Source organism: Oncorhynchus masou, chromosome 21 (genome assembly GCF_036934945.1).
Source record: "Oncorhynchus masou masou isolate Uvic2021 chromosome 21, UVic_Omas_1.1, whole genome shotgun sequence".
NCBI classification, from domain to species: Eukaryota; Metazoa; Chordata; class Actinopteri; order Salmoniformes; family Salmonidae; genus Oncorhynchus; species Oncorhynchus masou.
Genome location: NC_088232.1, coordinates 13,476,344 through 13,495,261, shown reverse-complemented (window position 1 = coordinate 13,495,261; position 18,918 = coordinate 13,476,344). Strand labels below are relative to the sequence as shown.

The 18,918-nt window shown below is 43.1% G+C and overlaps 1 protein-coding gene across 1 annotated transcript; it reads left to right on the top strand.

Annotated features, from left to right (window-relative positions):
• The first annotated feature begins 599 nt into the window (after positions 1 to 599).
• Positions 600 to 17,260, top strand: LOC135507828 (myozenin-2-like). Its single transcript, XM_064927509.1, has 5 exons — positions 600 to 686; positions 3,402 to 3,568; positions 14,766 to 14,877; positions 16,218 to 16,401; positions 16,781 to 17,260. The coding sequence occupies exons 2-5, from the start codon at positions 3,410 to 3,412 to the stop codon at positions 17,010 to 17,012; spliced, it is 687 nt and encodes a 228-aa protein (XP_064783581.1). The 5' UTR covers positions 600 to 686; positions 3,402 to 3,409; the 3' UTR covers positions 17,013 to 17,260.
• The last annotated feature ends 1,658 nt before the right edge of the window (positions 17,261 to 18,918 follow it).

Below are 18,918 nucleotides of genomic sequence, written 5' to 3'. Positions count from 1 at the left end.
ACTGTTTGAAAAGCATTCCTCATGAAGTTGGTTGAGAGAATGCCAAGAGTGTGCAAAGCTATCATCAAGGCAAAGGATGGCTACTTCGAAGAATCTAAAATATATAATTTATACTGATTTGTTTAACACTTGTCTGGTTACTACATGATTTCACATGTTTTATTTCATAGTTTTGATGTCTTCACTATTATTCTACACTGTAGAAAATAGAAAGAAATAAAGAAAACCCCTTTTGCCTGGTACTGTAAATATTTTTTTTAGACCAGAGGAAAGAGTGCCTCCAACCGGCCCTCCAACACCACTTCCAGAGTCATGTCTTCCCTAGACATTCCTAGGCTCCAGGAAACACAAGTGCTCATGAGGGGAGAGCCCTCCCTCGGTGTGGGCCTGGTGGCACAGTTTGGGTGCCCCAATCTCTCTCTCTCTCTCTCTGATAGCCTACCCACGTCCCCATTGCTTTGTGAGTGGTTATGAGTGTTTGGCCTGCTAAATTTAGCCTATTGATGTCAGCTACATTCCATTGACAACAGACACAGAGACACACCCCCCAACAGATTGGCTTCAGTGGCTGGGAGTGTGAAGTTCAGGTTGGATCAAAACTACCTAGGTCGACCCCTGAGCCTCCTTGCCTTCCAGTCAAGGATCCAGTTTGTTTGAAAGACAAGACAGACAGGACACACACACAGGTATGGACAAGTCCCATCAAGGTGTGCAGTTGTGATTCCGAGGTATGGCAAAATAATAGTGTCAATGTTTTGTGCTTTTACCATTCACAACGAGTAACTCTGATTATGCTACTTTCTGATGTATTCAGTCATATTAACTTCACATTAATCAATATCTCACATCCCTTACTAACAAACTTTTTGATTTTTTTTACAAAAACTTAACAAGAAGCTACAAAATAAATACAACTGTTAGGTTCTACCATAGTCACTCTGAAATAATGTTTCTATGTTTATGTTTTATTAAGAGCTGATTATGAACATTGTGTTCAATAACGTCTTTCAGGGTCTCATTATATTTCTCATGTTCCAAATGTTATTTTTAATTGTAAACAATTAAAGCCGTATAAATGATGTACATTTTAGTCATAACATTGAGAGTAAACATTTTGTACAACATGTCTGTAAACATGGAAAATGCAAATAGGAAAGGATATGAACATGTTGGGGAAACATTGAGAGCTGTAGTGAAATTTGGGATGTGAATACAAAAGGGCATTGCTGTTTTGTTTCATTTGTTTGCAAAGAAAGAAATGTGGACAGTAAAAACATTTTTTTTTAAAACAACATTTTTTAACTAGGCTGTTATATTTGTCACGGAAATATATATATTTTTTCAAATGCCATCGTGCCGAATTTTTATTTTTTATTTTGTCAAATGCCATTGTGCCGAATGATTTTTAAAAATGTTGTCAACCCTGGGACGCAATGTTCACCCCTCACCCAACACTGATGATTCACAACGCTGAATGACATGTGAGACCTTAATGCACATCATCTAGCATTCGTTACAAGGTTATTTTAAAGTAAGTGTTGACTTTGCTCTTCAAGCGCAAACAAGGAATTACACCTGCCAATCTGAGTTATATGAGTGAGATGTAATGTTTTGGTTTGGGGTTGACAGAAACCCTGTCCTTGAATTAAATGCCATAATGCCAAGCTAATGCTATCATAAACCTGACATGAAGGCCATCATAATATTTTATGACTGTTTTCTCACAGGACATTAATGGAATATCATAATGCGGTCTAAACAGCATGCAGTAGTTATCCGATAGGTCAACCAGTGTTGCATGTGCCATGTGAGCGTTACAACTTTACTTCAAACCCTCACTAACAGCAATCTTATTTTATTTATAGAAGTACAGTATGTTGGCTCTCTAATGTTCAGTTCATATCAACACCACAATTTGAAAAGATTTTCCGCTGGGGTAGAACAGAGAGTACATCCTGTGTCCTTTATGTGTTTCCAGTTCCCAGGGGAAAATCGTGTGCCACCCTTCCCAAAGCCAAAATGTCACAATTCTGTACAATGCCAGCTGGAGAGAGGAAGGTGCATGCAGAGGCTATGTCTCGAGAGGTCCACTGTGCCAATTGTATGATCTGGGCCAGGGCTCAACGACAGCCTCAACAGCAAAGAGAATCAAACTTCTTCTGGTGGAGGGCAGTCATTCATATCCGGGTTGAACATGTCAGGGCCGTTCCTCTAGCGGTTGCCATTTAAAGCTAATGGGGATGTTTTACTACCTATGGCAACAAATCCTTCTATCGTTGTCCTTTTGAAACTGCTATTTTGGGGCGGGTGAGGTGGGGAGTTGTGCAGGGCAGAGTTGGACAACTGCGCGTAGCGATTTAGGGGACTGAGGGTTTGTGACAGCTGAAGTACATTCTGTCTGGGTATAGCTCATTGAAGCAGCATCATGTTCAGCCTTCAACAAGTAATAGGAACAATAACATAATACATATTGAATTCAATAAGAAATAATACATACAAAATTGTAAGACTGCATTTGTCTCAATCGGAGTTGAAAATTCACAAAATTCACCTAGACTTTCTAGAACCCGCAAATAGCAAGTAGCGTTAGCACTGTTGAGTGCAAATTAATGGAAATTCACAAGCCTATGGTTGCATTGTCCAAAGAGCATACCTAAATCAACTCAACGCACAATTTTGTTTAATAACCATACAATGAAGAATCAACTATTGCAGTATACTGTATATTGAGGCAACCAATTATTATTAAACACGTGCAACCTTTTATCATATTGTGATGCTTTCTATACAGCTTGGTTTGAAGCTATGTTCATTTGATTTAGGCATGCTAATTGCTCAGCAGAAAGCATTTTGAAGTTACGCTATGTCATTGATATTTTCCCTTCAGATGATGTCAGAATAATAATGTTAATGAACCTTTCCCCTGATAAAGGTCTCGCTGTAATCAAAAATTATTAGAAATGCATGCTATGTACATTATGTCTTAGGGAGTGTGTCAGAAAAAATATATATACTGTATATATTTGGGGAGAAATACAGTCTTGGGGGAATCTTGAAGGACACGGTTGCTTTAATTTATAGCAGTAGACTCATGAGATCACCATGTATGACATCATTATACAGCTGGAAAACATCCGGTTTACAATGCCCAATAACAAAATCCGACTGCCAATACTGCACTATTAGCTCATCCTAATATGGGTATACAGTATCTCAAAGGATGGCACAAATTGCAAAGAACCAATAGTGGCGGTTTTGGACAGATTTAAATTATGTTGTTATTTATGTCTGTAAACAGGAAGTTGCCCTACTGTGTTAGATGATGTCACATTGCTGAGTCTACCTTTAATGTAAAGTCTGTCACGGGCATCTACTGGAACTTGTTTGAATTATTTTTCCAGGGGACACCATGGACCTGGGGATAAAGGTTAGCACTCCCAAAGACATCATGCTGGAGGAGTTGTCATTGCAATCCAACAGAGGCTCTCGTCTTTTCAAAACGCGCCAGCGAAGATCAGAGAAATACACGTTTGAAAGTATCCAAAATGAGGCAAACGTGCAGCTGAGTGTAAGGACTTTTACATGTACATTTGTGTAATTTAGTAATCTAAACGCTCTTATCCCAAAGACCAACAATAAGTGGATGCAAATATGGAGACTTATACAACCACAAAATACAACACACCTCACAACTCACATTCACTACCAATATCATACATCTGGGTTATGCCACACCAGCCATCTTTGATAGACGGGTCAGATGGATAGAGTTGCGGGACGCTTGTTCCACCGCTGTGAGACTGGAGCAGAAAAAGCTGTGACAGGCAGGGTCTTGTTTGTAGAGTTTCAGACTAGAGTTTTACACTCAACTTCAGGACTGGCTCTAGGACAAAATCCATGGAGGGCACCTGAAATTAAAGATGTTCACAACTCATATTACTTTATAGCCCTTATAACAAAAGGTAGATATTGGTCCCACTACGACATACAAGTGTATTCGAAATGCAGCCGTAGGTTACACCTAAACCGTAGCCTCTCAAAAATAATGTCACATATATAATAGTAGATGTAAACACAAGATGAAATTGAAAATAGTTTGTGTAATTTATATTAATATTAACATTTGTCAAATAGTGAATGAAGACCAAGAAACAGAGTGCAGCCTATTTACCACGAGGCACGGAATGGAACGCAATGGCGCATATTTTTTTTAGTACAAAAAGGCAACCTCAGAACCTCCGGGTTGTGGTTTGATATCGGTGTCTCGGTGTGTGTTCACAGGTGGGAAGAGTAAGTCAAATTATTTAGCCAATTAGCTTCAGCTGGCTGGCGTGCAACTGTGGCAAAATTAGTTTGATATTGGATAGCCTATCTGGGGTGATAGTTCGAGACCGGCAATAAATGTAAATGAGAAAAAATGTTCATGTTTCACACCTTTCAGTTCTCATTAAATGCTTTCAATATTTGTATATTCATTTATACAATGTATTATTGGTCTGAGGTTTTTAAGTAATTTAAATTTGGAGCTATTGGAATTTTAATATATTTATTGTCCCATGCTTCTACACCTGCATTGCTTGCTGATTGGGGTTTTAGGCTGGGTGTCACGACTTCCGCCGAGGTTGGCCCTCCTGCCTGTTCGGGCGGTCCTCGGCGGTCGTCGTCACCGTCCTACTAGCCACTACCGATCCCTTTTCGTGTATCGGTTGGTTTTGTCTGATTGGTTTCACCTGTGTGTTGTTTAGTTAATTAGTGTCTGTATATGTAGTAGGTTGTCCCGCCCTTGTTTTGTGCGGGATTGTTATTTTTGTATTCATGTCAGTCGGTGTATCTTGTGTTGTTATTCTCCGGTATGTCTTTAATCCTGTGTTGGATTGTTCACCATGTGTGTGTTGGGTTGACCGTGTTTTTGTTCGCCGGAGAATAAACTGTCATATCACTATCTGCTCTCTGCGCCTGATTCCACCCACCTTGTTACGACGTGACACTGGGTTTTTGTACAGCACTTTGAGGTATCAGCTGATGTAAGAAGGGCTATATAAATACATTTGATTTGATTTGATTTAAATTGTGTAATTTACCGATAGTCCCTAATATCTATATGGATATCCAAAGTCAAACCACATTTACAACAGGCATTACAATCAGATTGCACTCCGAATTGATTTTTAATTGTGCTGCCAGGTGTGGGCATGTGCGCAGGATTGAAACAAACCCAAATTTAATTTACGTTGTAATGCAGTCCTGACCAGTCTCACAAAACTCAAAACTTTATGAGACTGACTTTATGACCTTAATCCTATTTTCACATGCCCAGTTTTGCCAGCCTGTAATGCCGTCTGATTAAATCAGACACACAGTTATTATTATATCTTGGATATTATGGGTTGAGGGTCCAAGGGTCCAAGGGTTGAATCCTGGGATCACATTATTGGATCTCTGGACTTTGGGATTTCAAAAGTATTTGTGATTCTTTTCATTTACAGTACAGGAACAATGTTTCATTGTTTACTTGGATCAAAAAGTGTTTTAATGCAACCATATTCCCGGATTTTAAATATGTTTCTGAGTGACTCATAGTTGCATTAATGATGTGTGCACCCAGACAAAAGTGTTAGAACACCTGGGAGATATGGAGAAACATTTATCTGCACCTACTCTGGCCAGAGGCTCCTGGAGCACTCAAGAAATTCTATGTCGCTTATCAGTGCTTGCCGATAGTGTGTGTGTGTGTGTGTGTGTGTGTGTGTGTGTGTGTGTGTGTGTGTGTGTGTGTGTGTGTGTGTGTGTGTGTGTGTGTGTGTGTGTGTGTGTGTGTGTGTGTGTGTGTGTGTGTGTGTGTGTGTGTGTGTGGGTGTTACAGAAAGTATTCACACCCCTTGACTTTTTCCACATTTTGTTGTGTTATAGCCCAAATTTGAAATTGATTAAACGTAGATGTTTTTGTCACTGGCCTACTGTCATGACTTGCCCTCCTGGATGGAGTTCAAGGTGCCGGCTAATCAAAGGTTTCAATACCCCCCTCTCCTGGGCGAGTTGGCCAGTTATATGACGGTCGTAAATGCCTTGCAGGAACTTTCTCTCCCTTGCCATGCAGTATTGAGGAGAAAGAACCCTTTTGTTACAAAGAGATTCTTCCCACCAAAACTCCAACATCCAAAAGTAGATAATGAAACAATATTTCTAACACAATGAGTGTGGGAAATGGTCGGGAGGGACATAAAGAACAATCATGTCAGATCACTTTATTTTGTGATGTCATTAAAGATGTTATAATGGAAACACTGTAACTTTAAGAGTTTTCACAATGTATATGTCAGAGTTGTAAAACGTATGATTAAATATGATTAAATATTAAACTATTTGTGAGAAGATGAAATGTGATTTTAGCCTTCTAAATGAGATAATTGTTTTTCATATGAAGTTTTACCCAGTCGGTAGCCACGCCCACGTGAGCACAGACATTATGCTAAAAGGATGGAATGCCTCTTTTGCCAGAGTGCTTATAAAGGACTCATAAAGAATTAACATATTAGACCAGTACATTGCCGGGTTGCTACTGGCATGTAAAATGGTTTAAAATTCCTAGACCAGTACATTGCCGGGTTGCTACTGGCGTGTAAAATGACCAAAACATGCCTGGTTGCATATCGGTGTGTAAAGTGGTTCTAGCTGTACCCTGAATAATCAACCATTGACACCAGACAGCATGGAGGGTTGGCTACACGTTGAAATGGTTGCAGTTTAAATATAGTCCAATGTGACCACAGCATGAGCGGAATGATACAAAATGGTAAGACCCTCTGAAACTCAACAGGGAAGAAGAAGACTAAGACATGCACCACCTGCAGCTCTGCATGTAATGTATTCTAGGAAACTCGACCGAAGACGAGAAAAGAAGAACATTTCCCTCTCAACACCGTGCGGTATGACTGATGTATCCATTCTAAAGAACGAAGAAAGCCTACTACAACAACTGAGGACATTGTGACCTCTGGTGAACATCCAGAGACTTAAACAACCAGAGACTTCTGTCGAACTGACTCACCATTGATGGACCGGGCGATTGCAACAGAGAGAGATGACAAAGAAATACAAGTGTAAATATATATACATTGCAATTATTTTTGAATGAGCAATCGTTCATGTGCAAAATATTCACATTCCCATGAGCATAGTTATCCAACTGTATGTACAATGTTTCCCACTCTATATCTGTCCCCACCCCTCGCCATTGTGTAACAAGCAGTCATATCAGGTTAGTTCACTAGGGACTTTTCCTTGCATTATGTTAGTAATCAACATAAACACAAACACAGGATAGAGTGTATGTAATTCTGTGTGATTATTTAGTTAGTTAGTAAATATTAGTAAAAATATGTGTATCGTTGAATCATCATTTTAGACTAGGGTTCGTGCAGATTTGAAGTCAACATTGTTCAGAATGAGATTGATATGGGGTAATAATAACTAATGGATGACTGGTAGGATAACGATATATTCTGATATATTCTTGAGTTAATTCGGGAAACTGTAACTCATTAAACAAACTTTTTCTGTGGTGCTTGCTAATGAGTTAATTATTGCATGATACATTTTATCACGTCATTATTAAACATAGTTAATTGATTTGATAAAATAGCTGTCATCACATGAATGATAGTCACGTCACGACACTACACACAATATCCCATAATGTCAAAGTTGAATTATGTTTTTAGACATTTTTACAAATTAATAAATAATGAAAAGGTGAAATGTCTTGAGTCAATAATTATTCATCCCCTTCATTATGGCAAGCCTAAATAAGTTTAGCAGTAATGTTTTGCTTAACAAGTCATAATAAGTTGCCTGGACTCACTCTCTGTGTAATAATAGTGTTTAACATGACTTTTGAATGACTACCTCATCTCTGTACCCTACACATACATTATTGTCATGTCTTGTTATGTCTGTTCCTGTCCTTTCTCTTCACTCTGTCTCTCTCTGCTGGTCTTTTTAGGTTACCTTCTCTGTCTCTCATCCTTCAGCTGTTCTACATTTCCCCTAACTAGCTCATTCTCTCTTTCCCCACCTGTTCTCTCTTCCCCTCTGATTAGGTCTCTATTTCTCTCTGTTCCTGCTACTTTCAGTGTCTGATTCTTGTTTGTGTTTTTTGATGCCAGAAGCAAGCTGTCGTCTCGTTTGCTTCCACCTTGTCCTGTCCTGTCGGAGTCTGCCTGGCAGGTGCCACCTGCACTATACTAACGTTCTTTTGTTCCGCTGACAACGTTGGAAGAGGATTTATGCCATTCCTGTTTTTTCATTAAAGAACTCTGTTTTCTGTTAAAACCGCTTTTGGGTCTTCACTCAAGTTCATAACAGAAGAATCAGACCAAGAATGGACCCAGCGGCTCCGGACCCTTTTCACTCCGCCGTCGAGATCCAGGGAGCGATGCTAGGCAGACACGAGGAGGAATTGTCTGCTGCTCGACATGCCGTTGAGACCCTGGCCGTCCAAGTCTCCGACCTCACAAGACAGGTTCACCAACTCCACCTCGATCCACCGCCCACTTCCAGGGTTTCCGAGTCTCCGGAGCCCAGGATCAACAACCCGTCGTGTTACTCTGGGGAGCCCACTGAGTGCCGCTCATTCCTCACTCAGTGTGATGTGGTGTTCTCTCTCCAGCCCAACACTTACTCCAGGAGCGCAGCCCGCATCGCCTACGTCATTTCTCTCCTTACCGGACGGGCGCGTGAGTGGGGCACGGCAGTCTGGGAGGCGAGGGCTGAGTGTATTAACCAGTATCAAGACTTTAAGGAGGAGATGATACGGGTTTTTGACCGTTCTGTTTTTGGGGAGGAGGCTTCCAGGGCCCTGTCTTCCCTATGTCAGGGGAATCGATCCATAACGGATTATTCTATTGAGTTTCGCACTCTCGCTGCCTCAAGTGACTGGAACGAGCCGGCTTTGCTCGCTCGTTTTCTGGAGGGTCTCCTCGTCGAGGTTAAGGATGAGATCCTCTCCCGGGAGGTTCCTTCCAGTCTGGACTCCTTAATAGCTCTCGCTATTCGCATAGAGCGACGGTTTGATCTTCGTCGCCGAGCTCGTGGAAAGGAGCTCGCGTTCTCCGCTGCTCCCCTCTCCACATCACTGCCACCTGCCGCATCACTGCCACCCTCCTCCGCCGGCTCGGATGCTGAGCCTATGCAGCTGGGGGTATCCGCATCTCGGCCAAGGAGAGGGAACGGAGAATCACCAATCGCCTCTGTCTCTACTGCGGCTCCGCTGGTCATTTTGTCACCTCATGTCCAGTAAAAGCCAGAGCTCATCAGTAAGAGGAGGGCTACTGGTGAGCGCAACTACTCAGGCCTCTCCTTCTGGATCACGCACTACTTTTCCGGTTCATCTCCGCTGGCCCGGTTCATCTGCTTCCTGCAGTGCCTTGATAGACTCTGGGGCGGAGGGCTGTTTTATGGACGAGACCTGGGCTCGGGAACATGACATTCCTCTCAGACAGTTAGGGGAGCCCACGGCCTTGTTCGCTTTAGATGGTAGTTCTCTCGCCAAGATTCAGCGTGAGACGCTGCCTTTAACCCTCACTGTCTCTGGTAATCATAGCGAAACCATTTCTTTTTTAATTTTTCGTTCACCTTTTACACCTGTTGTTTTGGGTCATCCCTGGCTAGTGCGCCATAACCCTTCTATTAATTGGTCTAGTAATACTATCCTATCCTGGAATGTTTCTTGTCATGTAACCTGTTTAATGTCTGCTATCCCTCCTGTTTCCTCTGTCTCTACTTCACAGGAGGAGCCTGGCGATTTGACAGGGGTGCCGGAGGAGTATCACGATCTGCGCACGGTGTTCAGTCGTTCCAAGGCCACTTCTCTCCCTCCACACCGGTCGTATGACTGTAGTATTGATCTCCTTCCGGGAACTACTCCCCCGGGGTAGATTATACTCTCTGTCGGCTCCCGAACGTAAGGCTCTCGAGGATTATTTGTCGGTTTCGCTCAACGCCGGTACCATTGTCTCCTCCTCCTCTCCCGCCGGAGCGGGGTTTTTTTTGTTCAGAAGAAGGACGGGTCCCTGCGCCCATGCGTGGATTATCGAGGGCTGAATGACATAACAGTTAAGAATCGTTATCCGCTTCCTCTTATGTCTTCAGCCTTCGAGATCCTGCAGGGAGCCAGGTTTTTCACCAAATTGGACCTTCGTAACGCCTACCATCTCGTGCGCATCAGGGAGGGGGACGAGTGGAAGACGGCGTTTAACACTCCATTAGGGCACTTTGAATACCGGGTTCTTCCTTTCGGCCTCGTTAACGCTCCAGCTGTCTTTCAGGCACTAGTTAACGACGTCCTGAGAGACATGCTGAACATTTTTGTTTTCGTTTACATGGACGATATCCTGATTTTTTTCTCCGTCTCTCTCGATTCATGTTCAGCACGTGCGACGCGTCCTCCAGCGCCTTTTGGAGAACTGTCTTTATGTGAAGGCTGAGAAGTGCATTTTTCATGCCGCCTCTGTCCCTTTTCTCGGTTCCGTTATTTCCGCTGAGGGCATTAAGATGGATCCCGCTAAGGTCCAGGCTGTCATTGATTGGCCCGTTCCTAAGTCACGCGTCGAGCTGCAGCGCTTTCTGGGCTTCGCTAATTTCTATCGTCGTTTCATCCTTAATTTCGGTCAGGTGGCAGCTCCCCTCACAGCCCTTACTTCTGTTAAGACGTGCTTTAAGTGGTCCGTTTCCGCCCAGGGAGCTTTTGATCTTCTTAAGAATCGTTTTACATCCGCTCCTATTCTTGTTACACCTGACATCTCTAGCCAGTTTGTTGTTGAGGTTGACGCGTCAGAGGTGGGCGTGGGAGCCATTCTTTCTCAGCGCTCTCTCTCTGACGGCAAGGTCCATCCTTGCGCGTTTTTCTCTCATCGCTTATCGCCGTCAGAACGTAACTATGATGTTGGTAATCGCGAACTGCTCGCCATCCGCTTAGCCCTAGGCGAATGGCGACAGTGGTTGGAGGGGGCGACCGTTCCTTTGTCGTTTGGACTGACCATAGGAACCTTGAGTACATCCGTTCAGCCAAACGACTTAATGCGCGTCAGGCTCGTTGGGCTCTGTTTTTCGCTCGTTTCGAGTTTGTTATTTCTTATCGTCCGGGCTCAAAAAACACCAAGCCTGATGCTTTATCTCGTCTCTTCAGTTCTTCTGAGGTCTCCACCGACCCCGAGGGGATTCTCCTGACGGGCGTGTTGTCGGGTTGACTGTCTGGGGAATTGAGAGGCAGGTAAAGCAAGCACTCGCTCACACTCCGTCGCCGCGAGCTTGTCCTAGGAACCTTCTGTTCGTTCCCGTTCCTACTCGTCCGGCCGTTCTTCAGTGGGCCCACTCTGCCAAGTTAGCCGGCCACCCCGGCGTTCGGGTACGCCGCTTCCATTCGCCAGCGTTTCTGGTGGCCCACTCGGGAACGTGACGCGCGTCGATTTGTCGCCGCTTGTTCGGTCTGCGCGCAGACTAAATCTGGGAACTCTCCTCCTGCCGGCCGTCTCAGACCGCTTCCCATTCCCTCTCGACCGTGGTCTCACATCGCTTTAGATTTTATCACCGGACTGCCTTCATCAGCGGGGAAGACAGTTATTCTTACGGTTGTCGATAGATTCTCTAAGGCGGCTCATTTCATTCCTCTCGATAAGCTCCCTTCTGCTAAGGAGACGGCTCAGATCATTATCGAGAATGTTTTCCGAATTCATGGCCTTCCGTCTGACGTCGTTTCCGACAGAGGCCCGCAGTTCACGTCTCAATTTTGGAGGGAGTTTTGCCGTTTGATTGGGGCTTCCGTCAGTCTCTCGTCCGGCTTTCATCCCCAGTCTAACGGTCAAGCCGAACGGGCCAATCAGACTGTTGGTCGCATTTTACGCAGTCTTTCTTTTCGTAACCCTGCGTCTTGGTCAGAACAGCTCCCCTGGGCAGAGTACGCCCACAACTCGCTTCCCTCGTCTGCTACCGGTCTATCCCCTTTTCAGTGTAGCTCGGGTACCAGCCTCCGCTGTTCTCATCTCAGCTCGCCGAGTCCTGCGTCCCCTCCGCTCAGGCTTTTGTCCAGCGTTGCGAGCGCACCTGGAAGGGGGTCAGGTCGGCACTTTGCCGTAATAGGGCGCAGACTGTGAGGGCCGCTAATAAGCGTAGGACCAAGAGTCCTAGATATTGTTGCGGTCAGAGAGTATGGCTCTCCACTCAGAACCTTCCCCTTAAGACAGCTTCTCGCAAGTTGGCCCCGCGGTTCATTGGTCCGTTCCGTATTTCTCAGGTCATTAATCCTGTCGCAGTGCGACTTCTTCTCCGCGCTATCTTCGTCGCGTTCACCCGGTCTTCCATGTCTCCTGTGTTAAGCCCGTTCTTCGCACCCCGCCGTCCCTCCCCCCCATCCTTGTCGAGGGCGCACCCATCTACAGGGTTCGTAAGATTTTGGACATGCGCCCTCGGGGCCGTGGTCATCAGTACCTAGTGGATTGGGAGGGGTACGGTCCTGAGGAGAGGAGTTGGGTTCCCTCTCGGGACGTGCTGGACCGTTCGCTGATCGATGATTTCCTCCGTTGCCGCCAGGTTTCCTCCTCGAGTGCGCCAGGAGGCGCTCGGTGAGTGGGGGGGTACTGTCATGTCTTGTTATGTCTGTTCCTGTCCTTTCTCTTCACTCTGTCTCTCTCTGCTGGTCTTTTTAGGTTACCTTCTCTGTCTCTCATCCTTCAGCTGTTCTACATTTCCCCTAACTAGCTCATTCTCTCTTTCCCCACCTGTTCTCTCTTCCCCTCTGATTAGGTCTCTATTTCTCTCTCTGTTCCTGCTACTTTCAGTGTCTGATTCTTGTTTGTGTTTTTTGATGCCAGAAGCAAGCTGTCGTCTCGTTTGCTTCCACCTTGTCCTGTCCTGTCGGAGTCTGCCTGGCAGGTGCCACCTGCACTATACTAACGTTCTTTTTGTTCCGCTGACAACGTTGGAAGAGGATTTATGCCATTCCTGTTTTTTCATTAAAGAACTCTGTTTTCTGTTAAAACCGCTTTTGGGTCTTCACTCAAGTTCATAACAATTATCTGTAAGGTCTCTCAGTCGCGTAGTGAATTTCAACCACAGATTCAACCACAAAGACCAGGGAAGTTTTCCAATGCTTGGCACCATTGGCAGATGGGTAAAAAAAATCTAAAAAGCAGAAAATGACTATCCTTTGAGCATGGTAAAGTTATTAATTACACTTTGGATGGTGTATCAATACACCCAGTCACTACAAAGATACAGGTGTCCTTCCTACCTCAGTCGCGGAGAGGAAGGAAACTTCTCAGGTATTTCACCATGAGCCAATGGTGACTTTAAGACAGTTACAGAGTTTAATGGCTGTGATAGGAGAATGGATGGATAAACAACATTGTATTTACTCCACAATGCTAACCTAAATGACAGAATGAAAAGAAGAAAGACAACACAGAATAAAAATATTCCAAAACATGCATTCTGCTTGCAATAAGGTGCTTAAAGTTAATTTCTTAGCCAATTTTTGTTGCAGTTTAACTTATGTCCTGAATACAAAGTATTATGTTTTGGGGAAAATCTAACACAAAACCTCACTGAGTACCACTCTTCATATTTTCAAGCATGGTGGTGTCTGCATCATGTTATGTGCATGCTTGTCATCAACATGGACTAGGGAGTTTTTTAAGATAAAAATAAACAGAATAGGGCTAAGCACAGGAAAAATCCTAGAGGAAAACCTGGTTCAGTCTGCTTTCCAGCAGACAATGGGAGACAAATTCACCTTTCAGCAGGACAATAACCTAAAACACAAGGTCAAATATACACTGGAGCTGCTTACCAAAACGACATTCGATATTCCTGATTGGCCTAGTTACAGTTTTGACTTTAATTAGCTTGAAGATCTATGTCAAGACTTAAAAATGGCTGTCTAGCAATGATCAACAACTATATTGTACAATCCAGGTGTGCAAAGCTCTTAGAGACTTACCCAGAAAGTTTCACAGCTGTAATCGATGCCAAAGGTATATGTATTGACAGTGGTGTGAAAACTTATGTAAGTGAGATATTTCTGCATTTCATTTACAATGAATGTGCCAAAAACTTCTACAACCATATTTGAACTTTGTCATTATAGGATAGTGTGTGTAGATGTGTGAGAAAAAAATCTATTTAATCAACTTTGAATTCAGGCAACAACAACAAAATGTGGAATAAGTCAAGGGGATGAATACTTTCTGAATTATATGCATTATATGTTCATGTGTACATTGGTTAGATTCCAGTCCACAGGGGGTATACTGTAGCACTGCTAAATGACAAAAATGATTTGTTACATGTAAATATTTAGTATTGTGATTGTGTATCAACTATGAGGGGGATCTGGTTGCAAATGACTGTTTTTACTTTTGGCAACTGTTCAAATTGAGCAACATTGCACATAAAGTGCCATGTTCTCAACATTGCACATCAATTCTCAACATTGCAAACAAACATGCATTAGTTGCTATTTCAAGTCTTTTGATGGGCATTTTGGTGGTAGCTGATCCTGTTTTGATGTTATGCCCAAGCTTTAGCTCAGTGTGCTAAGTTAACATGGTCGTAAAACCTGTGATCGATCTACCCATTTACCTAGTGGGTCTCATTTACTCAAAGTGAACAACTCATTGCATCTAATCCCCAAATGAATAAATGAGATAGGTTCAGAACTGAGCAAAAGGGTAAAGCTTGCTGATAACAACATACTTTCTATTTTTTTCCAGAGGGATCTGCTAGCTGAGAATGTAGACAGTGCCGAAAACAAAGAGGGATCAAAAACACTTCCTTACACACCCGCCCCAGGAAACCCTTCAAATCCAGAAAGCATTGCACCAGGTATGTCGCTACCACATCAATATTCAAAATCTATGAATGCTTATAAGGCGGAATAATATAGTTTAAGGGCTTATTAAAATATCTTTATTTCATTATTACGTAGTGTTAAGCATGAGTAACGCTTCACTTGAAGGGATCCTACATAAGGACTTCATAACACATTCATAACTCATGCATACTGCATTCATAAGTAAATGTCACTTTTCAACAACTAGAAATTGATATGTATGCTATGTCTTGCAGTTGTTGACATGAACATTTATGAACTGCTTATGTACTGCTTATGAAGGGGTTGTGAATGCATTTTTAAGGCCCTATTTAGATGTTCATGTTACCTCTAAGGACCAGTCTAATTCCCCCTAGTGACTCAGCAGACCTCTGGCCTTTAAACAGGATACATGAGAAGCATTTCCTTTCCCTGCATTAAATTGTCAGCAGGAGATACAAACATAACACTCTTATAGAATCTGATGTGACCAAGCATGGTGTCAACCCATATCAACTGGACCAACCTGCTTTTCACACAAAGGATGAACGAACGATGGTGTGCACTATTTTAAGACGTGAGCTAATGAGGGACCAAATTGTCTCAATCTGCCAGTGTTGCATCTACATCACCTTTTTCACTGCTCTAGTTTATACTGTTATTAGATTATAGTGGCTATTGATAAAACAGCACAGCCACAGTCATTTTGACACCTATTTTGTTTTCTAAGCAATAAAAAACAGGTAATACTAAAGAAAAATGTACCATTTTTTTGTTTTGTTATGTCTTGATGACATAACCTTTACTTGCTCTGTCTACATCAGGGATCATCAACTAGATTCAGCCGTGAGCTGATTTCTTTCCTGGAGCGGATGGTCGGGGGGCCGGAACAGAATTACAAATCATTTGTGGACTGCAAATGGACTGCACAAACTCCAAACAGATATAATGTTTCACTAAAACATAATCATTCCAGCCTTGCTTACATTTGTATATGATCCCATGCCTCTCTATAATGCTTGGGAATACTTGGGAACAGATTTCTAAAATTACAATCACTTGGAGCTGATTTCCTGGTGTTTGTACAGTCTTTTATGTCAAGCAATGAAAATTCAACACAAAAAAACTTGGCAGGACGCCAGTTGGGGAACCCTGGTCTGGACAAAATACAGGCTCAATGCCCCAGTACTTTTTCACATTTCTTGTGCAAGGACGACAAGCAAGAAATTTCCAGTAATCATGTATCGCACGAAAGTCCAACCGCACAGATATACTAATGTTTTGATAGGATAAGTGAGTGTCTATACACTGCACTGTTGGTCTTATGATCATATCTTCTTGGCATGTATCTCAGGATATGGAGGCCCCTTGAAGGATGTCCCTGCAGAGACGTTCAACTCTACAGCAATACCCAAGTCCTACCACTCCCCTTGGGAGCAGGCTATCATTAACGACCCCAACCTGGCCGAGACCCTCAATATCTGGATGCCTGTCCCTGAACCCAGACCAGAGGCTCCTGAATACAAGAGCTTTAACAGGTGAAGTGTTTTGAGGAGAGTTTTCAGACATCTGCTATTCAACAACTTAAGCCAAAGATTTCCGAGCTACTTGAACATACTGCATCAGCCATGCACTTCTCTCAATGGCAGACTTTGAGTTAAGTATGCAAATTTCAAGTTTGGGATAGTACTCTTTGTAGATCGGATCCTCAGTACTTATAATAATATTGATATTGCAAACATTTCAATGGAATTAAATGGTTTTCTTATAAAACAGTTCAGATTCACTGTTACATGGATGCACTACTGTAACGTTCCATAAAAAGCCAGCTTTCTATATTTTATGCAACCGTCACATCTTTAAATATCTTCATTTTGATTTTGCATTCACTCTTGTATCTCTACATCTGATTTCCAGGGTGGCCACACCGTTTGGTGGTTTCGACAAAGCCCCCCAGAGCAGTGGGATCACGTTCAAGCTCCCCGAGATCGACCTGAACCTCCCCAACTACCTTGAGCTCCAGGACCCAGGGGTGAAACGGCCCACCTTCAACAGGGTCGCCCAGGGATGGATAACCGACGGCATCCCACTGATCCTGCCCACAGTGCCTCTGGAACATATGTCCATCCCTGAGTCCGATGACCTCTAGATGACCTTTAAATGACCCATAAATACCTGGAAAGACAATAGAGCACTGGTCCAACAAGATCCACTGCTGACACCTCTAACCTTACTGCCTGATCTGCGATATAGGGGTCGGAGCTGAAGCCTAAATCATGATTATTGAATATGTGCAACCGACGACGAACTGATGGTTTCAAATAGGGGTTCCCTGCTGTCCTGTTTCAATTCTGTGCCATTTGCATGAGTAATGATACTGAAGGTTAGTTTTGCATTGTGTATTCAGAGAATAACATGTAAATAAATAGCACACATGGCAGAAATGTTATTGAAATGTCTAAGAGAAAAAATATGAGTAATACATTGAAACTTCAATACATCTTTTGGCTTATATTGGATATCAGATACAAAAGTATCTTTGTCTTTAATTATGTAGACATGTTGCCTATTAATCTTTCAGAATGGGCTTACCGATGTGCAAACACATCGACAACAGTTGATGATGTCTGACCAACACACACACACACACACACACACACACCACACACACACACACACACACACACACACACACACACACACACACACACACACACACACACACACACACACACACACACACACACACACACACACACACACACACACACACACACACACACACACACACACACACGCACAATCAGGTATTAAGGTAAGACCCAGATGCAGACAATGTCGAATTAACAATGGTTTAATAATGGGGCAAAGGTACAGGTCGGCAGGCAGGCTCACGGGCAGGCAGAGTGGTCAAGCAGGCGGGCTCAGAGTCAGGACAGGCAATGGTCAAAATCAGGAGGCCAAGAAAAAGAGAGACTGGAAAAAGCAGGCGCTGAGACATAAAAACGCTGGTTGACTTGACAAACAAGAAGAACTGGCAACAGATAAACAGAGAACACAGGTATAAATATGCAGGCGATAATGGGGAAGATGGGTGACACCTGGAGAGTTGGATTGGGTTGAATTAGCAAATAGCTTTATCCATAGCAATGTTGTTAGCATTAACTGCAGAAGGTCATTTTACCATTGCATTTTCAACTCCACCAATAGTTTTGTCACAAACTGTTGAATTACAAAGCAGAAAACTACTGGATCTTCACAGAGCACAACCTGGATGAACTGGTTGTCACCTATCTGAAGGGAAACCGGGAGGAGTCAGCGAGAAGTGTGCCCCTTCTCTTTGTGGCCTCTCCATCAGCCTAACCTGCACCTGGATGCCATTGCTCTGGCCAAGAAGACCAAGCGCGCCAACACTAAGAAGTTGGAGTAACACAAGACTGACCACCTCCCTCAACCCGTTGTGGCTTCGGGTGAAGTTTCCCTTAGGTACAGATCTAGGATAAACTTCCCCTCCCCCAATCCACATTAATGGGGAAAATGCTTAACTGACCCAAGATTCCTTCACCAATTTGTAAGTCGCTCTGGATAAGAGCGTCTGCTAAATGACTTAAATGTAAATGTTAAATGTACATAGCAAATGTGCCTCCTCTGGTCTTGGCACCTGTGCTCTAGCCAACAACTCGCATATGCGGTGTGGGTATGCTGTGCAGGCTGGCTAGTCTACATGATGAGATTATTATGGATAAGAGTGAGTATATTTTGATTTGTCAAATGGCAGTCAAGCATCGATCATCATGTCACCAGAATAAGACCTTCAATATTTATTGGAAAGCAGCATCAAGCTCATCACTGTGCACTTTCACCATCCTATGAAGTTCATCATAATTGATTTAATCTGTAGCCTAATGAACTGTGTAGCTTCCCAAGTCGTAGTGTGAGGCCCAGACATCATATCATTGTGTGACTCAAAATGTATTTTCGTATGATTTTTATTATATCAAAATTTACGCATAAAGGTGTTTCCACCAACATTTTACCGACACAAAAAGATCCCA